Source organism: Achroia grisella, unplaced genomic scaffold (genome assembly GCF_030625045.1).
Source record: "Achroia grisella isolate CSIRO2021 unplaced genomic scaffold, CSIRO_AGI_Agris_v1 utg149, whole genome shotgun sequence".
Lineage (NCBI taxonomy): Eukaryota > Metazoa > Arthropoda > Insecta > Lepidoptera > Pyralidae > Achroia > Achroia grisella.
The window spans coordinates 3,772,649-3,798,925 of NW_026712644.1; the positions used below are offsets into that span (position 1 = coordinate 3,772,649).

The 26,277-nt window shown below is 34.9% G+C and overlaps 1 protein-coding gene across 2 annotated transcripts; it reads right to left on the reverse strand.

Moving 5' to 3' along the window:
* Positions 1-563: 563 nt before the first annotated feature.
* On the reverse strand, positions 564-25,407 carry LOC131840754 (uncharacterized). Of its 2 annotated transcripts, none has more exons than XM_059188946.1 (5): positions 24,835-25,407; positions 5,307-5,402; positions 4,758-4,852; positions 1,363-1,490; positions 564-993 (listed from the first exon to the last, which is right to left on the reverse strand). In XM_059188946.1, the coding sequence occupies exons 1-5, from the start codon at positions 25,000-25,002 to the stop codon at positions 851-853; spliced, it is 630 nt and encodes a 209-aa protein (XP_059044929.1). In that variant the 5' UTR covers positions 25,003-25,407; the 3' UTR covers positions 564-850. The 2 variants fall into 2 exon arrangements, with proteins under 2 accessions (XP_059044929.1, XP_059044930.1); XM_059188947.1 differs by having other exon boundaries at positions 4,758-4,837; positions 24,835-25,401.
* Positions 25,408-26,277: the final 870 nt, after the last annotated feature.

Sequence of the window (26,277 nt, forward strand, 5' to 3'; positions counted from 1 at the left end):
AGAGAAAATGGAAAATTCAATCAAATTCGCCCAATTTACATAATATCTTTTTAATTTATAGCCTGTGTTATTCTGATGTATAAGCTATATTACTGTAAAGTTCATATAATATTCCATTCAGTAGTTTTTGCGTGAAAGAGTAACAAACATCCATCCACACTCTCGCGTTTATCATTTTAGTAAGATTCCAGTTAAATATTTATCCTAATTTAATTATTGATTATATTAGAACGTCATGGTCATAATCTATACATATAAATAAAATTGGAGTGTTTGTTTGTAATATTGAAATAACCGTTTTTTACTACATGCATATGAATATAAATACACACCATACCGGTGCGGTGCGGTGCGATGGTAAAAGGTAGCCGTGGGCATCATGTCAAACGATTTTCAACTTGATAAATCTAATTTCGAAACAAAATATATTTTATACTACCTAGCTGTCCCGGCAAATGTTGTTGTGTCATATAAATTAATAACGCTATAAAAAAATAAGGGTTGGTGACAGAAGGGTAAAAATTGCAAGTACGTTGTAGGCCTTATAAAAAGGAATAGCTCTTTTCTTGAAGGTTTCAATATCGCATCGGTTGTGTGACACGAGAGTTTTATATATTAAACCAATATTCTACTAGGTCTGCGATATGTATTGTAAAAATGATAATCACAATTTCGTATTCTAAATTTGAATTATTCCATTTCTATAGCTCAGAGATATGTATTATTAAAATGATAATCACAATTTCGTATTCTAAATTTGAATTATTCCATTTCTATAGCTCAGAGATATGTATTGTAAAAATGATAATCACAATTTTGTATTCTAAATTTGTATTTATTCAATTTCCATTCAAGAGGCCACCTTGGCGGCGGCTGCTGCTGCGGCCGCGGCGGCTTTCTTCTTGACCGCCAGCGCGGTCCGCTGCTTGGCTTGGATCTTGGCTTTTTGGCTTTTAGACAACTTCCGTTTCTTATTGGCTTCGTTTGTTGCGGCTGGAAAGAAACACATCATCATCATCATCATCGCAGCCTGGAAGACGTCCACTGCTGGACATGGGCCTCCCCTAAAGATCTCCAAGACGATCCGTCCTGCGCTCCTCGTATCCAATGCCTTCCAGCGATCTTGACCAGATCATAAAAAACACATACATACACCAAAATAACATTTCTTACAATTTTTGTCTATCTGTCTATTTGTTCCGGCTAATCTCTGAAATGGCGGGACTTTTATTGGCAAGTAGCTGATGTAATGAGTAACTTAGGCTACCTTTGTTTTAGAAAAATAAAGACATAATCCACGCGGAAGTCCCAGGTACAGCTACTCTTAAATAAAAACAAACAAACAAAACTATTGTATCATACCGGCAGTAAGAGCAGCTCTGTTGGATGCTGTGCGAGCAAGTTCGCCGAGCGTGTTGGCGAGCGTGGCCCCGAATCTAGCACAATCAGTCCTTGATGCTGAATGCGCACGAAGGGCCAGTGTTGCCAGTCTGTAATTGTAAAAACGACTATTAGTATTTACATTGAAATTGAATTGTAACTAAAAGTTCGAAATACCGAGTATAGACTGTAAAAACTCGTCTACCTCAGTCTCACCTACTACACCTATACGGTTGTAACCCACTCATGCATTAACGAAATATCTTTGGAAAGTATACACTCTGTCCTGAGGAGATAAAAACCATCGCTCCTAAGAGTATCCTTCAATTCTTGTCCCTGACGGGTCTAGGTAGTGAACTTTGAAAAAGGGCAAGTACAATAGATCTATGTAGGTCGCAGTGCTACAGGTCTTGGCACCTGACAATAGTCCAAAAGTCCTAATAAAAATAAAAAACTAACTCAAAATATGCAATTGTAAAAACTCGTCTGCGTGTGTACCTCAGTCTCAGCTATTTGAGCCGCCAAGCAGCTTGCTTTGTAAGCTGTTTCGGTTGTAGGGTGCAGATTAGGATGTGAAATTGTGACTGTACACACATTTACAGGAAATCATTTGATTGTTTGTTTGTAAATTTCAGTGCTTATATGTATGTAAAATGTTTTTTTTTTTCATTTCTTTTATGTTATTTTTTTTATTGTTTTTTATTCATATTGTAAAAGTACAGAATAAAAAATTCTCCTTTCTTTCTTATATTATAGATTACTCAAAATACACTCGACATCTTATAAAAATGATTTCTCGAATAAAAAAAAAACATAAAAGAAATGAAAAAAAAAACATTTTACATACATATAGGCACTGAAATTTACAAACAAACAATCAAATGATTTCCTGTAAATGTGGTTAGAAATAAAAATAATCTTTATTCATAATAAACTTAATAAGCACTTCTGAATAGCCATATATTTTTATTCCACCACTCATTCGGACGCAGACTCATCACAAGAAGAACGAGCGAGAAACTTGCGTGTTGCTTTGAGGTGTCTGTCATGCAATTACAAATTTAGACGACAAATTTATTTGGCACTACTCCAAGTATCTAAACGCCAATATTGAATTTATTACTGTTTTATAATTTACTTCGAAATCTTGATGATAATAATATCTAGTGAATGTAATATTATAAAGTCTTCGAGTGGCGACCGCGGACCGGAATGCGCAGCGTGGGAACCTCCAGCAAGGTGATCGTCGGTCGAGATGACGTCCAGAGGACGAGAACAGATATGCACATACAACTGCTCAAACAAGAGACTAAATGTGGATGTAGGGTCCAACATACATTACAACTTAAGATTGTTATTAATAGAATAGATATAGAAATAATCTTATTTCAAAGAAACTTAATACATACAAGCACTTTTGAATACTCACATTTTCTGTTCTACCACTCATTAGGAATGCAGATTTATCACAAGAAGATTAAGCAATGAAATTGGTGTTCCTCTTTAAAATAACTGTTAATGTGCTAACTAGCGGTGCCATCTATGTGCCGATATAAGAAACTTTGATCCCGCATCGACTCACACCGGCTCTACACGTCACAGGCGCAACAATATGCAACACGCAACAAAATTTCTTTTGCGTCGAGATGCGGTAATGGCGGCAGTGTTCAATTCAACTGATACTGTACTAAATTAAATTGCTAATAATAAACTGCTATTAGCAATTAGTTTAGTACAGCTTGACTATACTTCTCACTGCTTAAAGGCTAGCCTTTAGGCAGTAACAAGTGTAGTCAAGTTTTGGAAGACAATCTCGGAGAGCCTTCAAGAGATCGCCTCAGCCAGCTAGCCCAGCGCTAGCCTTTAGGCTCGTTTAGGTCCCCAAGTATTGTTTAGAAAAAGTTAATAAGTCTTTTATGGGAATAGGTATAAAAATTTACAATAAGATACCAAAGGATATGTTGGAATTTCCCTTAAATAAATTCAAAACATCTGTTAAATCATATTTACTGAGCAAAGCCTATGTATTACTCACTAAACGATTACTTGAATGACGAGCGTGCATGGCAATAGTTGTTCATGCACTGAATTTTCATTTAATGTTAGACATAGACACTTATATAAATATACATTGTAAATAAACTGGCTTTAAAAAAAAAGTAATTCAATTGAGTTTCTTGCCAGTTCTTCTCAATTGGATCTATATACCGAACTGGACGGTAGGGAAAAAAATAAATTTAGAATGTATAAATTTGACGTTCATAAGCGGCTAAAATGTCCTACATGAATAAATGATTTTTGAATTTGAATTTGAATTAGGCAGTGACAAGTGTAGTCAAGTTTTGGAAGACAATCTTCTGAGAGCCTTCAAGAGATCGCCTCCGCCATCAACTGTGAGTCTTTCCTTATTTGGTTATTATTATTGTTATTATTATTCAGGTTGCGATCACTGATTAGATTTTTTTGTTTTTTTTTCAATAGCATATGCTGATGGTCACTCTATACTCCCAAATGTGAATTTAAATGAAATTATATTACTGTAAATATGTACAACATTTAAAAAAAAAATACGAGCTGAGTTTCTTGTCAGTTCTTCTCATCTCGAAATCATTCTGAACTGACGGTAGATTTGATATATCATAAGAGTCTGTAATATACCTACATGAATAAATATATTTAGAATTTAGAATTTTTTTGAATTTTTACCTTATGCAAACTAGCCATTGTAGGCATCCCTACTTAACCGCATCTTTCAAAACTGAGCTAAGAAAGAAAGAAAGAAAAATATTTTATTCAGTGCAATGTAAAAAATACAATATAAACAACAAACGGAAAAAAAAGAGCAAATAAAATGTACATATAAATAAACTTAATTTACCATAATTAAAAAATAAACATAAAATAAACATTTTTACATCCAATAATGCACTGAAATGGTTCCACTCAGCTTTAATGTATGTCCTAGATGAACATACAGCTGGTTTTCAGTGGCACCAAAAATATATATATAAAAGGGGGGGGAGAGAGAGAGCACTATTTAAAATATTAATGATAATAATTAAAACAAAATTACAACTAATAAATACAAACCAATTACATATACTAGAGATAACAAAATAGAATAGCTATCTTCTTTTTAACCCCCCCTGGTCGGGTTCCAGATTATAAACGGAATAGAATAGAATAGAAAATCATTGATTCAAATAAACTTAATTTAAGCACTTTTGAATAGTCTACATTTTTTTTAAATCTACCGCTTATTCGGAAAGCTGTCTCATCACAAGAAGAATAAGCAAGAAACTTGTGTGTTGCTCTTTCGTTTCGTGGAAGTAATCCTTTTGAGGCCCGACCAGTTAATATGATAAATATAAATTTACCTGCCGGCTAACTCCTGCTGTTCAGGGTCCAGGTCGCAGGTGAAGGTGGTGGAATTCTTGTTCTTTCCACCCAACGGCATCTGGAACCATCGCGACTATATGACAAAATAACATAACATCCTTACTAACATTATAAATGTGGAAGTCGATATGTTTGTTACGCTTTCACGCAAAAACTACTGAACCGATCATCATGAAATTTTGTACACACGTTCTTGGAGGTACTAGAATGAATATAGGATACAATTATTTAAAAAACAACAAATATTTTTATAAAAAAAACAGATAAATATCAACACTTTGTTAATTCAGTGCCATGTAGCGGCCAGTAATGAAGTTATTTAATGGATTCAATGCGAGCCAAGCCGCAGGTAAAACCTAATAATATATATTGTTGACCTGCACTAATTAATTTTACACTAAACTTAGACATATTTAATATTTTATTATTTATATAAAGATAAATAAATATTATCATATACACATTGAGTTCTTCAGTTTCGTTATAAGGCTCATTTATCAGCCATTTAGAAACTAGCTTTTAATTACCTTAAAAGTCTGCGGGCAGATCCCAAACAAGTATCTATCCAGTATCTGCTTCAGTTCTTCGGCGAAAATAAACGCAGGACCACCTCCTTCATTCGTCTGTGAAATAAGACAGAAACCGAGGTAATAAATTATCTAAATTGGGAGAAAGTGATAGTTAATAATGGGATTAGCAGACACATTCCAAGAAAAGTACAATTTGCTGCTTGTGGGTGTTATATTAAAGGTAAAGAAGCTATCATTAAAGGTATAAAAGATATCCACTTCCGAGCGATTCCCCGTCATACTCCTCTGATCTAAATTAAACGGGGATCGAAATTACGACGAGGTTCAAACTCCTAGCGGTTCTCCTCGAAATTACGACGGCCTGAGCGACGAATTTCGAGCCCATACCGAAGCCTTCAGACTTAAGTCATATCCGTCAGGCGGGAGTTGGCCTTCAGCCGCTCCATAAGTCCTTCCTTTGGTTTGGAGTGTCATCTCTCCTCGCCCCCTATCGGCTGGTGAAGCTGTAAAGACCAGCTGCGGCCAACAGCACTAGAGACGCCGGAAAACATTAAAAAAATCAAGTATTTTTTAGAATCTGTTTATTGTGCTTTAGTTCTAATGACATGTTAATCGTTAAAAAGATTCTAAATAGGTACACGATAGTTAGGACTGGTCTGTTCTGGTTAAGAGCACTGATTAGACTATTTTCTTTTGACAAAATTGAAATAAGATATACTGGTGGTCATTCTATTCTCCCTAAATAGAATTTAAAAATGAATTTGTATTATTGTAATCATATACAAGCTCATCTGAAAAGAATAAGAGCTGAGTTTCTTCTCAGGTTTTCTTAGCTCGAAAGCACTCCGAAATGACGATAGCTTTCAACATACATATCATAAGAGTCTGTAATAAACCTAATTAAGATATTTTGATGTGTAATTTGCTATGATGATAATGCATGTAAATTGTATTACGAGGAATTTAAATAAACTAACTTTTATTTAAAAAAAATTGGAGTCGTTTATAAAAAAAAACTGTTCCCAAGTATGAGTTAAATAGTTTTTTCTTTTTTTTTTAATGTATACTCGCCCAAGGGGTTCTGAGCCAGTCGGAGGTTGTTGCCCCCGGAGTAGATGGCGAACCAAATGTGTTCGCGAGGCCCCAACCTTCACCTCCCCAAGGCGGTGCAGATGACCAAAGAGTTCAGTCGTTTATAGAATTATGCAAATAAAACCGCGCTGTCAAAAACTTCCACACTTTACCTACTCTGTGTTTTTGCGCGCCAATTTAAAAACAAACAAGTCTGCGTACTCGACAAGTGAAATACAGTACAATAATAAACCGGACGTTTACTGTTCACACTCGACTGGTTAAAAGCTTTTTGATGTTTGGACGAAACACCTGGTCTGATATACATACTACAATTATCAAAGACCTGCAAACACGCATCCAGGGTTGCCAACCTTAAAACTTTATTAAATTACTGCCACACGACACAGTTGTATTGTACTAGTTGGTTGCCTCTTCACTTTGCGACAAAGCATTCTCCATTTTTTAATTTGTAACACCGAAATGTATAACTATTACGTATGTATAGTAAGTACCTACGCCGTGAGACTCATCTAAACGTACAACGCATGCGCGTCGACCGACCAATAGGAGCGCGTGTCTCGCGCTTCCAGAATGTTCGCGACTAACGGACGATATAGTAAGGCGATGAGTGTTCCTATTAAAACAGCTGTTTAATAATAAATAATATAAATTGCTTTGTCTTTATTTGTTTGTCTATATTCCTCACTTCGTTCATATCTCAACCGACAAAATTTTTGACCATCCTGTTATTTTCCCGTTTTGATCATAAAGTTTTATTTAAAAGAATGACTTTGACATCTGACGATTTGAATGACATTGACCTCTAAAGATGTATGTCAAATTGACGTACAGCTTTAGAAGGTAAGATTTTAACATTACAGATTATATTAATCGAATAAATATCTATTTTAAATATATGTATGTTTTATACAAAATAAATTATAATTAACAAATAATGTTACACTATTAAGTTTTATTGTAATATACAATTTCATAATAAACATGTTCCTCCATTACATATTTCTATATCTCATGCATGCTATATGTTTGTACTTGATGAATAAAGCATTTATCTATCTACTATAATTAAATCTAAGTTTAAAAGTTGCGTTTATCAAAATCTAAGAGTAATTCCAGAAGGTTGAGTGGTGTCAGAAGGTTCTCGTGTCACGTTAGTTACTAAATTTTATAAGCATATTCTTAAATGCATATTCAGTGGGTCTGAGTGATACCCCTAAGTGATAAGGGCTGTCTACCCCTAACATTTTAGTTTTATTCTTGGACAATAATTTTTTTATAAAGTGGCATTAATACATTTTATACATTTAACCCTAAATTTTCACCCTTCTATCACCAACTACAAAATAATTAATAGCGATTTTAATTTAAATGGCAAAACAAAGATTTTTTCTACAAAAATTTTCGTGTTAAGACCCGTTTAACTATATTAATAATCTATATCTGATTATTTTACTGTTGGCAACCCTGCTCGTATCTTTGTAACAATGTTTACAATAAACATAACCATTTTAATGATACAGCATGTCGAAACATAGTCATTAACATTACGTTTTACGGGAGTTGGCACTGAAGCTACGAGAAACTGCCCTCGAATTGATCCCCCATCCAATACAAACTGGGATCGAAATTACGACGGTCTGACCCGTGGTTCAAACCCCTAGTGGTGCCCTCAGATTAAGTCGTATCCGTCAGGCAGGAGTTGGCCTTCAGCCGCTCCATAAGTCCTTCCTTTGGTTTGGAGTGCCATCTGCACTCGCCCTCTATCGTCCGGTGAAGCTGTAAAGGCCAGCTGTTGCCGACAGCATTAGAGAATTCCAAAAAGGATCGTGTTAAATTCTTGATAAATTTGTCACTATGGTCTAACTGACCTGACCTCATGCTCATCTTATCCTCCACTGGTGCCCCGCCAGCGTATACCATTGGTGCAGCATACCATATTCTTCTTTAAAAATATACATATATATATATATATATATATATATATATATATATATATATCTTATATATAAAATTCTCGTGTCACAGTTTTCGTTCCCATACTCCTCCGAAACGGCTTCACCGATTCTCATGAAGTTTTGTGAGCGTATGGAGTAGGTCTGAGAATCGGCCAACATCTATTTTTTCATCCCCCTAAATGTTAGGGGTAGTCCACCCCTAAATTTTTTTTTTATTTTAAGGCAAAACAACGTTTGCCGGGACAGCTAGTATATATATATATTTCAGTGCGTTCTGGTATAGTGGTTAACTCCCCGACGGTAGCAATTGTGATGAAATTTTGACAGAATATAATAATAATAATCTCAGGACAATTCACACAGCGTTATCTAGACCAAGTTAAGCTAGCTAAAGCTTATGTTATGGATACTAGATAACTGATACAAATATATAGATTTTTTTTTCGAAAATACATATTTTACATAGCGCCCAAACTGATACAAACAATCATACTCGTGAATAGAAATGTTTGTAGCGTGCGAGGAATCGAACCCGCGACCATTGGAATTTAAATTATTTCAATATTACAAACAGACACTCCAATTTTATTTATATATATAGAAGTTACTATCGATTTTTTAAAACATATCTCAAATGTTGGCTTCGTTTATTATTATAATGAGTATAGGTGGCCGTTACACTATCAAAATAAACTGTTTTATGTTTTTCAAACATTTTATGTAGCGGAAATCCTTTGACGTTTATACTCATATAACGTTGACTAAAACAATATTATAAGAATATATATGTAATACATGCGATACTATACCAGAACGCACTAAAATGTCAGAATTATTTATTAAATATAAACTAATAGTTTGTCGAGAACATCCAAAAATACATGGAAATATTCATAATCGCCTTGGCACCTTTCTGCTTCTAGAGTTGTATTAAATTTGATCGCGACTAGGGACGGGAAAACAATCGATTATTAAAATATCGATTACAAAAATAATAGACTTATATTAAAAAATATTCAATTCAAAATATCTTTATTCATATAGGTCTATTACAGACTCTTATGATATGTCAAATCTACCGACAGTATAAAAAATAAGATCATATATAAAATAGTTGTATTACATTTGATCGCAACTAGGGACGGGAAAACAATCGATTATTAAAATATCGATTACAAAAATAATAGAATTATATTAAAAAATATTGAATTCAAAATTCAAAATATCTTTATTCATATAGGTCTATTACAGACTCTTATGATATATCAAATCTACCGACAGTATAAAAAATAAGATCATATATAAAATATAAAATAACAAGCTGTGACTGCGGTTTCATCTGCATGACATAATTCAAATTCAAATTCAAAAATCATTTATTCATGTAGGACATTTTAGCCGCTTTTGAATGTCAAATTTTTAGATTATAATTTTATTTTTTCCCTACCGTCCAGTTCGGTATATAGATCCAATTGAGAAGAACTGGCAAGAAACTCAATTGAATTACTTTTTTTTTTTAAAGCCTGTTGCCTGTTGTTTTTTAAATGTCTAACATTAAATGAAAATCCAGTACATGAACAACTATTGCCATGCACGCTCGTCATTCAAGTAATCGTTTAATGAGTAATAGCCACTGCCTTAGTAGCCAGTGACTTAGTAGTTTATACTATTCAATGACGACACAGCCCTACTAGTATTTTGCAACGGATGCCGGCGCACGTAGATTTGACAAAAATACACATCTCACTTGACTTTGAACTGATACCTAATCTATTCATCATCATCTGCTTCTTCCTTATCCCATTTATTTGGGGTCGGCGTAATATGTTTTTCTCTTCCATTCATCTCTGTTCGTAGTCATTCCGTTATTTACTCCCTTTCTCACCATATCATCTTTCACACAGTCCATCCATCTCTTTTTCGGTCTTCCTCTACCCTTATAACCATCCACATTCATATGTAACACCGTCCTTAGGATATGATCTTCATTCCTACCTATGATACCTAATCTATTATAAACAAAATATATGATTTTCTATCGGGGCCGTAACTAGGCTTTACAATCTGTATATGTAATATATAATCTGTATATATAAAAACTAGTCGCACCCGTGACTTCGTTTGCGTGGACTTTAACATTAATTTTCTAAAATAAAAGTAGCCTAAGTTACTCCTTATTACATCAGCTACCTGCCAAAATAAGTCCCGTCAAAATTGGTCCAGCCGTTTCAGAGATGAGCCGGAACAAACAGACAGACAGTAAAAAATTGTAAAAAGTGTTGTTTTGGTATATGTACCGTATTTATATTCATATGTATGTAAAACGGTTATTTTAATATTACAAACAGACACTCCAATTTTATTTATATGTATAGATGAATTGCTGTTCGTTTGTCTCGCTAAAACTCGAGAACGGCTGAATCGATTTTGCTAATTTTAGCCTCGAAACATGGAAGTAGCCGCGAAATGTGGAAGTAGCCTCGAAATGTGGAAGTAGCCTCGAAATGTGGAAGTAGCCTCGAAATGTGGAAGTAGCCTCGAAATGTGGAAGTAGCCTCGAAATGTGGAAGTAGCCTCGAAATGTGGAAGTAGCCTCGAAATGTGGAAGTAGCCTCGAAATGTGGAAGTAGCCTCGAAATGTGGAAGTAGCCTCGAAATGTGGAAGTAGCCTCGAAATGTGGAAGTAGCCTCGAAATGTGGAAATGTGGACGTGGAAGTCCAGGGAAGGTTTAAACGGAGACAATATATGAAGAAATTGCATGTAAAATAGTAAAAACAACAATTATATTTTCCCATACAACCTGCTGACATCTGTCAACTAGGGTGCGTTCAGGAATTTTTTTTTTTCTTTGGCAAGAGGCTAGTGTCGCCTATTATGCCACTAGAAACAGGAAACGAGACGGGATAATGGAAAGAAACGGAATAGAATAGAATAGAATAGAAAATCATTTATTCAAATAAACTTACATTGAAGCACTTTTGAATAGTCATAACATTTTTTTTTTAATCTACCGCTCATTCGTAATGCTGTCTCATCACAAGAAGAACAAGCAAGAAACTTGTGTGTTGCTCTTTTAAATAATTTATTCTTACTTACAATTTAAGTTTAAGTGTGTGAATACAAAGGTTCAATTTTGAATATACTCGGAATTAGTGATCATGGGTTTTAAAGTTTAATGTTATTATGGGAAATAAAAGACGCAAGAGATTATTGCGTAAACTTCAAAAAACTTTTGACATATTTAATTTTGAGGCGAAACGGAGTTTGCGAGGTCAGCTAGTAATATTATAAATGAGAAAGTTGGTGAGTATGGATAATAATAATAATAATAATAACGGTTCACTCCCGGGAAAGATGCAGAAAGCGGTGCTGTTAGATTCTGCCCGCATTGTACGCCGGTTTCTGTCCCTGGGGCCCTGAACCCCGGCCGACTGTGCTTCTGCCGGGGGTATGTTGCCATTTCCTCTCCTTAAGAGGGGAGATGAGAATTTTTGGATAAAAATAGTAATAATAATAATAAGGACATTTATTCAGCATTACAGTATTCTTAGATGCTATCTATCTTATATACTATACAACTTAAAAGCTAAAAGCTAAAACATACTAGTAACGCTGAATGTGACTCCCACTCAGCATTTATACTGCAGTATATATGTATATACCACAGTGCTGATTTTCAGTGGGGCCACCACACACGAGAGAGCGTACGTAAAGATTACTAAAGAAAATAAAACGTTAAAATTAAGACCATTTTATAAATAGGTATGAAAATGTATGTAAAGATAAATGCAATTTTAATTAATGTATGTATTTAGTATATTCTGTATATTATTTAAGTAGGTATATTGCTATGTAATGAGATATTTATTATAATAAAATTTATTAATAATATTTAAATATATAACGTACATAAATGGTGTAGTTGGTACATGTTTTAGATGCTTATTATATTATATATGTTCCCTGCTACAATGATTTTTGTTCTTTAAAGAGGTGACTGAATAATTTATGTTTGAAAGAACTAACTGTCACTCTGTCTAGATGTTTGTTACTCTTTCACGCAAAAACTACTGAACGGATTGTGATGAAACTTTACAGTAATATAGCTTATACATCAGAATATCATATAGGCTATAATTTAAATAGATATTTCACCTATTATGTGTTGCGGTTGTAGGGTGAGATTCGGTGGTCTAGCTACGAGTATTTAGACCGCTTTACTTCCAACGGTCGCTGGTTCGATTTCTCACACTTTGCAAACATTTGTATTCATGAGTATGATTGTTTGTATCGGTCTGTATTTTCTATGTATATTATGTATGTATTAACAAAAAAAAATCTAAGTCTTTTTCCCAAATTTAAAATACCAGGTTTGAAAGTTCGAAAAACCAGGACTCTCCAGTTTAAAAACAAAACGCAGTAATAGTGTTGCAATAGTTATATTAATATATAGTAAAATTAATATAATTAGGTTCTTAATAAACAGTATTTGATAAAATTATACTGTTGAAATTCAGTAATTAAGAGGCGTGCATATATTAACACGTTGACGGACAGTAGGAACAAGCGAAGTTCGAAAATTGACACTATATGTTTTTGTGATTTTTAGAATGTTAGAAGTATAGTTTTACTCTTTCTGCTTAAATAAACTTATATATTATATATTATATTATATATATAATATATATTTATCATTTACATTAACATTATTTATTTATATTTCTAAAAATAAATTTTGTTTTTTTATTTCTGTTTAAAGTATAAAATGAATAATAAATAAATACATACCAGTACAGTTATATAAATAATAATAAATCGATCGCACTACTCCCTTCACAACCACGTGCATAATGAATCTGCAACTCGTATAACAGGTGAAATATGAACTTCAACCTAAAAAGATGTTTTCAAAACACGACACTATGCTTCTACGTATACGCCAGTAAGTGCACATTTGTGCTGCTATAGCCGTAGTGTCTAAAAACGACCGTTCGTTTTGGACGGCTATAGCAGTCATGCCACATTGTGAACTTCGCTTTGACGGCTATAGCCGCAATTGTCCGTCAACGTGTTAAAAAACAGGACGTTGACAAATAACTATTCAGAACTTCCCAGGACACTTCAAAAACTAGGACATGTCCTGGAAAAACAGGACGGTTGGCAACTCTGTTATCTGGAGAGGTACTAATGGAAGGATCTCGAGTGTTGACAGAAATATTACAAGTGTAGGCAGAATACAAATAAAAATCTACAATAATTCATGCAATGGACATGTAATGCGTAGGAACGAGGATAATATTTTAAGAAAGATGTTACAAATGAATGTGGATGGTTATAAGGGCAGAGGAAGGCCAAAAAAGAGATGGATGGACTGTGTGAAAGATGATATGGTAAGAAAGGAAGTAAATAACGCGATGACTGCGAACAGGGGTGAATGGAAACGAAAAAACATTACGCCGACCACAAATAAATGGGATAAGGATGAAGCAGATGATGATGAATAATTCATGCAATAAAACAATGGCCAGTGTTAACTTGCGGACAAGACTTTCAGACACAACTATAAATCACAGAAAAATGTTATTTTTACTGTAAATGTTTTCGTTTCGGGGAAACGTTATTTACCCAAATAAATAATCGCACTTTACTATTCTCGTTGAAAACTTGAATTGCATTTTGAGCCAAGAAACGGTTGAATATAAATAAATAATTATTACGCCAAAACAAACATGTGGTGGGGATTGTTAGTGTGGAGTACATTTTAATTCAAAGATTTGTTTAATCTGGATCTCAAGGGACCAAAAAGTATCTGCCAATTATTAAGGAATAGAATAGAAAATCAATTATTAAAATAAACTTAATTTAAGCACTTTTGAATAGTCATAACAACTTGTTTTTTATTTCCCACTCGTTCGGAAAGCTGGAGGAGTACATTTTAATTCAAAGATTTGTTTAATCTGGATCTCAAGGGACCAAAAAGTATCTGCCAATTATTAAGGAATAGAATAGAAAATCATTAATCAAATAAACTTAATTTAAGCACTTTTGAATAGTCATAACAACTTGTTTTTTATTTCCCACTCGTTCGGAAAGCTGGAGGAGTACATTTTAATTCAAAGATTTGTTTAATCTGGATCTCAAGGGACCAAAAAGTATCTGCGAATTATTAGGGAATAGAATAGAAAATCATTTATTCAAATAAACTTAATTTAAGCACTTTTGAATAGTCATAACAATTCGTTTTTTATCTACCACTCGTTCGGAAAGCTGTCTCATCACAAGGACGAGAAAGAAACTTGTGTGTTGCTCTTTTAAATAATCCTTGTAAGTTTACATTTACAAGTCGAAACGTGTGAATACAAAGTACCAACCAGCACTAATTTTTTGGGTCAAATATAAATATACAATAAGATTAAATCAGTCGTAGTGATAAGAGCAGACCAGTCCCTACAAGCAGCACTCGTTCACGAGTATGACGGATGAGCCAGCCATCACTGCACTCGACCATATTTTAGGGAGCCCAATGACCCGGCCCACCACGCCGCCACATGTCTGGACATTTTAGTGAGCATGACTACTCATTCTACTCGACCACGTCACAGCTACAAAAATTACTATATAGTAGTTACAGTATTCGCACTTTACATGAGGATGCATGCGGCAATCAATACAAAAGCCGCTACGCTAACATATATCAAGAAAGCAGTATGAAAAATAAATTATAACGTTGTCCGCAAATAAACTTATTCTTGCTATATATTGCTATCATCTATAAATTCATCTATCCTATAATAAGCTTTTTTACATAACATTTGTTTAATATAAATTTTGAATTGCCTCTCTGTAAGGGCATCCATTGATCTTTACCTATGCGTGTATCACAGTTACTTGCTGCTTGCATTATTTTGTGTTGTGTTGTATCTATTTATTGCATGTTGTTATGTATGTATGTATATATATATATAATATTTATATTGGTGTATACTGTTTATATATGTAATATGTTATGTTTGTCATTATTATTATTATGTTTCTTTTTCTCTTCTATTCTAGTGCCTTTTCTCCTCTACCCAAAGGTTGCATGGAAGAGATTGCTTAAGCGATAAGGCCGCCTTTTGTACCCTTTAATTTTAATTACTCTATTAATGTAATTTTCCTGGTGCAATAAAGAGTATATATATAAATAAAATAATAGAAATAGAAATAATCTTTAGTCAAATAAACTCATTACTAGCACTTTTGAATAGTCATATTTTGATTCTACCACTCATTCGGAATGCAGATTCATCACAAGAAGAATGAGCAAGAAACTTGTGTGTTGCTCTTTTTAATAGATTATTAATTATTATTATTATTAATAATAATTTGTCTCACTTATACAGTGAATTGATCTACAGAGTCCTAATTATAGAGGTAAAGGTTGAAAAAAACTTACAATCAAATCTCATTTTAGAGGTATCTTCCTTACCCAAATCCCATTTAAACAGGGTTCACTGTATAAAAATGTCTCTCTTATACAGTGAATTTACAGAGTCCCAATTATAGAGGTAAAGGTTGAAAAAAACTTACAATCAAATTTCATTTTAGTTTCGAAAATTTCCCATTAACAGAAGTAATTCAGCGTAACAGTACCGGGACGTTTGCAACTTCCAATGTTAGAGGTTTCTCCCTTATCCGAGTCCCATTCAGGGTTCACTGTATAAAAATGTATCTCTTATACAGTGAATTGATCTACAGAGTCCCAATTATAGAGGTAAAGGTTGAAAAAAACTTACAATCAAATCTCATTTTAGAGGTTTCTCCCTTACCCGAGTCCCATTTAATCAGGATTCACTGTATAAAAATGTATCTCTTATACAGTGAATTGATCTACAGAGTCCCAATTATAGAGGTAAAGGTTGAAAAATTTACAATCAAATCTCATTTTAGAGGTATCTCCCATACTCAAGTCCCATTTAATCAGGATTCACTGTATAAAAATGTCTCTCTTATACAGTGAATTGATCTACAGAGTCCCAATTTTTTTCAATCTTTACCTCTATAGGTAAAGATTGAAAAAAACTTACAATCAAATCTCATTTTAGTTTTGAAAAGTTCTTATTGACAGGAGTAATTCAACGAAACAGTACCGGGACGTTTGCAACTTCCAATGTTAGTGGTTTCTCCCTTATCCGAGTCCCATTCAGGGTTCACTGTATAAAAAACTATCATTCAAAAGCCACACATTATATTTCTAGAAGATTTAAAACTATTAATAAACTGAATAACGAGAAAAATCTATAAAATCCTCGCCAACTGTGCCGTAATTTTTTATTATGATCATAAAGACGCGGTTAGGGAAACGTATGAAATATGTTATATTGTTTATAATAGGAACTCTGATAATATATTGTCTGTGGTTGGTTGGTTAGCAAGGAATAGGGTTGCCAGTTGTACCGATTTGTAGCCTCTGTTTTAAAACCAATATTTTGACATTAGTTTTTTATCAGTTGTTACTGAGACTTCATTGGCCTTGAACAGAACTTTATTTTTCTAAAATAAAAGTATATGTAACTAGCTGTACTCACGACTTCGTCCGCTTGGAATTTAACAAAAAAGTTAATTACATAATTTTTCTTAATTTATCCCCTTAGGGGTGGAATTTATCAAAATCCTTTCTTAGGGGATGCGTCATAGTAGCTTTATGCATGCAAAGTCTCAACCCGATCGGTTTAAATTAACAAAGTTTCATACAATCTTTCATCCCCTTGGAAGTAGGATTAATCAAAATCCTTTCTTAGCGGATGCCTACGTCATAACATCTACCTGCATGCCAAATTTCAGCCCGATCCGTCCAGTGGTTTGTGCTGTGCGTTGATAGCTCACTATGTCAGTATGTCAGTCAGTCACCTTTGAGTTATATATATTTAGATTTGTTAGTAATATTGTGTTATCTGTGGTAATAGTATATAACTTATGAGTGCTATCGTCGTCGAAGATCTCTTATTGTATTAATCTATATACATATAAATAAAATTGGAGTGTCTGTTTGTAATATTGAAATAACTGTTTTTTACTACATGCATATGAATATAAATACGGCACATACACCAAAAAACCACTTTTTAAAATTTTTGTCTGTCTGTCTGTCAATCCGTTTGTTCCGGCTAATCTCTGAAATGGCTGGACCGATTTTAACGGAATTTTTTTGCCAGGTATCTAATGTAATAAGGAGTAACTTAGGCTACTATTATTTTAGAAAAATAAAGTTAAATTCCACGCGGACGAAGTCGTGGGAACAGCTAGTTATTATATAAATAAATTTAAAGAAAGATACATATTACAATATGAAATGTCGTCGAAATAGATTTCAATGCCGTTGGGACATTATTTTTCGGAATATGACGACAATGTTTGCGTGATACGAAAAAAAAATTCTAGATTATTTCAGTAGACAATATGTGGGAACATATATTATGTACAGGACCGGATCGACCTTGGCAGGGCCCCGAGATAATGTTTCTTACTTTATTGGAACTCAAAAATAACCTAAATCAATAGAATAGAAAATCTTTTATTCAAATAAACTTACATTGAAGCACTTTTGAATAGTCGTCACATTATTTTCAATCTACCGCTCGTTCGGAAAGCTGTGTCATCACAAGAAGAACGAGCAAGAAACTTGTGTGTTGAAAGAAAGAAAGAAAGAAAAATATTTTATTCAGTGCAATGTAAAAAATACAATATAAACAACAAACGAAAAAAAAAGAGCAAATAAAATGTTGCTCTTTTAAATAATTTTATTTTTACTTTACAATTTATGTTTAAGTGTGTGAATACAAAGTACTGATTAAATAACAGGAACCTATCGCATTACTAGAAAATTTATGAGTTTTACAATATAACATGTTCACACAGCGCAACCTCTCCCACACCTGGCTAAGGACCCCCTCCGATCGATCCCCCGTCCAATTCAAACGGGGATCAATATTTCGACGGCCTGAGTCGAGTGGTGCCCTCAGACTAAAGTCGTATCCGTCAGGCGGGAGTTGGCCTTCAGCCGCTCCATAAGTCCTTCCTTTGGTTGCTGTAAAGGCCAGCTGCGGCCAACAGCACTAGAGTAGTCTGAAAAAAACCTGCCTAAGGCCCGTATGGGTGAGTACCATCTTCTTTTAAATCAGTTAAAAGAAGAGAAAAGAAAAGAACATGATAAGAAAGACATTTATACAGCAATATATTAGTATTCCTATCATTATTATTATATAGTACAAGCTACTCGCGTACATGTATTATATATATGAACCTTCCTCTAGAATCACTCTATCTATTAAAAACCGCTTCAAAATCAGTTGCGTAATTTTAAAGATTTAAGCATATATAGGGACGGACAGACAGCAACAGCGACTTTATTTTATACTATGGAATGATAAAATGTATGCTGGTTTTTTTACGCTTTGTGGCGAATAACACCCTTACGGGCATTACACTTACCAAAACCAATAATATAATATAATAAACCAATAGAGTTTTTTTATACTAGGTAATATAGTGGCAATCACACGGCCCATCTGGTTACCGTAGTCTATGGACGCCTGAAACACCAGGGATGTCACGTGCGCGTTGCCGACCCTTAAGAAACCTTAATATACCCTTCTTGAAATTCCCCATACTGGAGTCTCGTGAGAAAACCTCGGCAGGTAAAACAGCAGGGGTGTCACATGCGTGTTGCCGACCCTTAAGAAACCTTAATATACCCTTCTTGAAAATCCCCATGATGGAGTCTCATGAGAAGAACTCGGCATGTAAGTGCAATGCAATGCAATTCAAAATACACTGGTCAATTTATTCTCCTGCCTTAAAAACAGACTGTAGGCAAATTAATATCTAAATATATATAACTCAAAGGTGACTGACTGACAAAGTGATCTATCAACGCACAGCCCAAACCACTGGACAGATTGGGTTGAGATTTGGCATGCAGGTAGATGTTATGACGTAGGCATCCGCTAAGAAAGGATTTTGATTAATTCTCCCCACAAAGTTATAAAATAGGGGATGTTTGTCTGTCTGTTTATTCCGGCAAATACCTGAAATGGGTGGACTGATTTTGAGGGGACTTTTTTTGGCAGGTAGCTGATATAATAAGGAGTAACTTAGGCTACTATTATCTTAGAAAAATAAAGTTAAATTCCACGCGGACGAAGTTGCTAGTACAGCGAGTATATAATAAAATATCTAAGAGAATAAAGCTTACTGATGAGGGGCCCTTCAAGTATTACGTAAGCACTATAGGGGGGCGGGGGGTCTTTTCTTTGCTTATTTTGGATGACATGGGGGTGGGGGAGTCTGTATGATGATTACGTCATCGGTTTTTTACACGAATGGCAACCCTCACATTGTCTTTGCTAAAAAAACAATACATTAATTGAGAAATGTTTACGTAAGCATGGGGGGAGGGGGTAAGAGCTTTGCTTACTTTTGCTGACAAGGGGGATGGGGGGTAAATAATTGTGATAAATCTGCTTACGTAATACTTGAACAGCCCCTGACATTAGACATTTTAAATTTATTTTGAAGAAATATTTATTAAAGAAAAATTATTATAGCGTAAATGAATTTCTGGATGACGAAGATCTGTACGCGTAATTACAGAAGACAGTGAATCTTCTATTTCCTTAAGACCTTTGTAACCTGTACTTCACAAATAATGAATTTGAATTTGAATTTGGATTTGAATCACTTTTTACAAAGTCTGCTCTTATTCATTCTTCTTGTGATTCTTGTGACTCTGCGTTCCGAATAAGCGGTAGAATAAAAAAACTTGACTATTCAAAAGTGCTTATATTAAGTTTATTTGAATAAAGATTTTCTATTTCTATTCCTATTCTATTTTATCCTATTTCTGCTTCTACTTCTATTTCTATTTCTGTTTCTGTCTTTTGAGCACGCGCGGGGCCCCGGTGTCTTATTTACTCTTCGTAATGTTTGATCCGGCCCTGTTTATATCACAAATCTGTTCTCTGGACATTCATTTTAATATTATAAAAAATAAAAATTTCATTGTTATATTTATTATTATCTATATATATAAATAAAATTGGAGTGTCTGTTTGTAATATTGAAATAACCGTTGTTTACTACATGCATATGAATATAAATACGGTACATACACCAAACTGACATTTTTTACAATTTTTGTCGGTCTGTCTGTTATTTGTTCCGGCTAATCTCTGAAATGGCTGAACCGATTCTGTATGATAAGGTATTCTGATGTAATACGGAGTAACTTAGGCTTTTATTTTAGAAATAGAAATATAAAGTTAATTTCCACTCGGACGAAGTCGCAGGAACAGCTAGAAATGATATAAAAATAATGATATTTCAGGACAATCACACAGCGCCATCAAGTCCCAAGCAAAGTAGAGCTTGTGTTATGGGAATAGAATAGAATAGAAAATCATTTATTCGAATAAACTGAATTTAAGCACTTTTGAATAGTCATAACAATCTGTTTTCTATCCACCACTCGTTCGGAAAGCTGTCTCATCACAAGAAGAACGAAACTTGTGTGTTGCTCTTTTAAATAATCCTTGTAAGTTTGTTTTTTTAATCATTTGGGAACTAAACAAGAGATATAAATACATTTTTTTGTAAATCATAACATAGTATAAAATAAAGTCGCTGTCGCTGTCTGTCCCTATAAATGCTTAAATCTTTAAAACTACGCAACGGATTTTGAAGCCGTTTTTTTTAATAGTTAGAGTGATTCAAGAGGGAGGTTTATATATATAATACATACATATATAATACACCCGTGCGAAGCCAAGGCGAATAGCTAGTATATATATATAATATACATAGAAAACACCCAGATCGTTATAAACAATCATACTCATGAATAGAAATGTTTGTACCGTGCGAGGAATCGAACCGGCGACAATCGGAAGTAGAGCGGTGTGCTAAACCGGTAGACCACTGAAGGCGTCGATAATGACTGGCATGGAAAACAGGAAAGTTAAAATAATAAAATTATTACTCACGTAGAAACCTTTTGATTAAGAGTTTTTGTGAACCCAAAATAATGTTTATAACGCTACGTTTACATTCAGCCGCTTCCCCTGCCACTCGTGCTGCCGGAAATATTGCCGGGCGACAACTGAGCGAGAGGGCTGAATGTAAAAACACGCTGCCACTCGCGCTGCCAGTCCTTTGACTCGCGCACGAAAAACCGACAATCGAGCGAGCGCCGGGCAGCGCGAGTGGCAGCGACAATGGCATGGGAAGTGTTTCCACTCGTGTTTACACTCTCGCGCTGCTCACTTCTCAGCCCACTCGGGCTGAGTGTAAATTGGACTTAAGTAATGTTGTATGTTAGTCGGAGTCTTTGTCGATAAAGTATTACTTCAAATTGCTGTCCCCAAGTATCGTTTACAAAAAGTTAATAGGTCTTTTATGGGAATAGGTATAAAAATTTACAATAAGATACCAAAGGATATATTGGAATTACCCTTAAATAAATTCAAAACATCTGTTAAATCATATTTACTGAGCAAAGCCTATTACTCACTAAACGATTACTTGAATGACGAGTGTGCATGGCAATAGTTGTTCATGCACTGAATTTTCATTTAATGTTAGACATAGACACCTATATAAAAATACATTGTATTTCTTGAGTTTCTTGCCAGTTCTTCTCAATTGGATCTATATACTGAACTGGACGGTAGGGAAAAAATAAAATTATAATATAAAAATTTGACGTTCATAAGCGGCTAAAATGTCCTACATGAATAAATGATTTTTGAATTTGAATTTGAATTTGAAATATTGTAATTGCAGAGTCGTCTTTCACCTGTTACAGACTCTGGGCACATTAGAATAATAGGGCACCTATGACCATAGTAATAAAGCACTTTTTTTATACTACTATGGTGGCAAACAAGCATACGGCCCATCTGATGGTAAATGGTTACCGTAGCCTATGGTCGCCTGAAACATCAGGTGTGTCACGTGCGCGTTGCCGACTCTTAAGAAACCTTAATATACCCTTCTTGAAAAACCCCATGCTGTAGTCTCGTGAGAAAACCTCGGCAGGATGTTCATTCCACAACCTAAGTGTACGCGGGAGGAAGCTCCTCTGAAACCGCACTGTCCGAGACCACTTAGGTTCTAGCGTGTGGGAATGAATTCCCTGTCGATGGCGAGCGGTGCGATGGTAAAAGGTGGCCGTAGGCATCATGTCGAACAATTCCTCAGAACACAGTCCGTTGTATAATCGGTAGAACACACAAAGCGAAGAGAAGTTTCGCCTCAAACTAAGTGGTTCGATACTGCTAGAGAGATTCGGATCATCGACAATTCTCATAGCACGTCTCTGAACCGAGTCAAAAGGACCGAGCTGGTATCCAGGTGCTCCTGCCCAAAGATGAGAGCAGTACTCCTTGTGCGGCCGAACTTGAGACTTATATAAGAGGAGTCTCTGGTCCGCAGTGAGGTACCGCTTCGATCTATTAAACACACCGAGTTTTTTGGACGCCAGCTTGACCTTTTAACTATTTTGTTAGAGACAAAGTCATTTTTGAACATGACTCTTTTGTTATCTGGGGATGCCCTACCTTCAAAAGAAACCAGGCAAAAATAACTTTAAAAAGTCGTTCTGTGATGAGGGGTTGGAGTTCTTGTTAGACATTTAAAAAAAAAAATAAGAAAAACAAACAAATTGACCGTAGTCGGTAAGCATTTGTTAAGACTGATTTTCAGGCGAGAGTATCGTTGCTATCGGTTATCGTTTGCTAATGGAGTAACAACTAGACTAGACCAGGGGGCCCCAATCCATCGCGGGGCCCTGCACGTGTCCAGTGAGCCCAGTGGGGACGAGGGGACTGTGTGATTATTTTATTCCAATCTATACATATAATAAAACTGGAGTGTCTGTTTGTAATATTGAAATAACCGTTTTTTACTACATGCATATGAATATAAATACCTTAAATACAGCAAAAAATCACTTTTTAAAATTTTTGTCTGTCTGTCTGTCGATCCGTTTGTTCCGGCTAATCTCTGAAATGGCTGGACCAATTTTAACGGGACTTTTTTTGCCAGGTATCTAATGTAATAAGGAGTAACTTAGGCTACTATTATTTTAGAAAAATAAAGTTAATTTTCACGCGGACGAAGTCATGGGAACAGCTAGTTATTATATAAATAAATTACATTAGTTATCGTATGCATGTAGTAATTAGTTTTTTACTACATGCATACGAATATGTATACGGTACATATACCAAAATATTTTTTTTTATAATTTTCGTCTGTCTGATATTTGTACCGGATAATCTGTGAAATGGCTGGACCGACGGGAGTTTTATTGGCAGGTAGGTATTACTTAAGCTACTTTACTGTTTGTTCCGGCTAATCTCTGAAATGGCTGGACCGATTTTGATGGGACTTTTTATGGCAGGTAGCTGATGTTGTGAAGAAAAATTCTTTTATTTTAGTAAAATAAAGTTAAATTCCACGCGGACGGAGTAATATAAGGAAAGCTGACCCCGCCTCCATGTGGGGTATACAGTTAGGGAGAGTTATAATAAAGTTGTGAACTTAAAAGTTTTGTTTTTCCGTACATAATACATAATCTGGAGAGGATTGTTAATAATGTCAATTATTTATTCAATGTCAGGTTAACCTCCACGTGGTTACCCCTGGAACCCATCGTGATAATTTCCTGGTAAATTTACCACGATAAGACAACTGACCTGCCTCATGTTTATCTTATCATCCTCCACTGGTGCCCCGCCAGCGTATACCGTTAGCGCAGGCGGGTGCCTTGCATTATCATCCATAAGAAAAAAAACATAATTTTACCAGAAGTAAACTGTAAAAACTGGTTTATATCAGTTTAACCTTTTCAGCCGTCAAAGCAGCTTGCTTTGTAAGCTGTTTGGTTGTAGGGTGCAGATTAGGATGTGAAATTACAAGGTAAGAGGCGTGACAGCTTAGTACTCTGGAATGGCGACGCATGAGTGGTATCATGGGTGTCACATGATAATGTCTCCAATTTAAACGGGGATCGAAATTACAACGGCCTGAGCCGAGGTTCGAACCCCTAGCGGTGCCCTCAGACTAAAGTCGTATCCGTCAGGCGGGAGTTGGACTTCAGCCCCTCCATAAGGACTAGATGGCGCTGTGTTGATTTGTCCAGGATATTATTACGTCTTCGTGTGTATCTCAACTTCATCAGTACCCGCCTCCAGGCAGTTTTGTAAGCTATACTTTCTAAAGAATGAAACAGAAGTTTTGTAGACCCTATTTTCAGAAGAATGTAATATTTAACTGGGTATTGAGGCTAAACATCTTAGTTCTCCGGAATGGCAACCCAAGAGGACCACGTCCGTCACATGATGACGTGATGTCCATGGTGCTATTCATCTTTCAGTCAGTTCGGCTTTCCAGTTACATAAAAAAAGAAATTAAAAAAATAATTGTACTAAATTACCTTTGGCGATTTCTGATTGCTGCTTTTCTGTACAGGCTGTACCGCCTCTTCGGAAATCTGTACATTCTCATTGGATTCGCTTTCCGCTGATTTGCAACTGCCAATTTCACATAAACATATCAGCAAAAACATTACGAACAGTCTTAGCACTATTGTTTTGGACGCCATTTAAAAAGTTTAATTTAAAAATAATAATTTAAAAATAAACTCATAAAAGTGTCTTTACACTATTCTTTATTTGAAATTACTGAAAGAGAAGTTCATTGTATATTCAATAAGAATGCCTTTGCATGATTTGTTTTTAATTTAAAAAAAAAATAGGTCGTGACGTTTTTAAATTCACGGTCGGTGCACGCATTCGGAAATGGAATGGACATAAAAAGCGCGGGTAAATGTTTGAGCTGTCAAACTGTTATGGCGGACTCCAGGCGACTGGAGAAGATCAGACTGCAAGACGTATGTTATTTTTAGAGAATTGAAGGGGCGTCGAGTATTAGCGGGTCTGAATGCGTCAATAAATTAGTCTTGCGTAGTTGACGAACGAACTAGTTCGTAGATCCGCCGCTCTTTAGTACTTTATTTCATTCGAAGAAATACAATAAAGTCTTAAAAAAAATTTACTCTATCTTTCATCGAATGAACCAACGATTATATATACAATTAAAAAAAATACGTTTCTTCGCTCTTTACACCGTTAGTTCATTTGATGAAAGATGATTTCGCTCAATAAAAAATAGTAAAGTGTGGGACGTCGCTAAAAAACTATAACGAACTGTACTTGGGTCTAAAGAAGCGAAACCATATTTGTGACCAACAAAAACACTAACCACTAAAACCGAATACTTATACGCCTGGAGGTTAGCCCGAGTACTGCCTTCCTCTGGTTTGAGTTGAGAGCGAACGAACGAGCGTAATAGTTCGATGAAGAGAAAGATTTGTATCCTTGTACTATAAATACAAATTAGTTTTAATATTAGTCATTGTAGTTAATAAGTAATGTATGATTTCTATAACATACTTTAAGCAGCATAATATAATTACGGTAGTGTACCTGTACTCGCGACGTCGTCCGCGTGGAATTTAACTTTATTTTTCTAAAATAAAAGTAGCCTAAGTTACTCCTTATTACATCAGCTACATGCCAATAAAAGTCCCGTCATAATCGGTCCAGCCATTTCAGAGACTAGCCGGACAAAATTTAAATAAATGTTATTTCGGTGTACTGTATTTATATTCATAACCATGTAGTAAAAAACGGTTATTTCAATATTACAAACAGACACTCCAATTTTATTTATATGTATAGATAGATGCCTTAAGCCAGATGTATAATGTGTAACTGTTTGTTGATTAATAAATAAAAAAAATTGCTGTACTGCTAAGAAAAAGAGCGACGAACTAAACTGAGGGATCTCAGTCGGGAACTATACGCAATACTATATA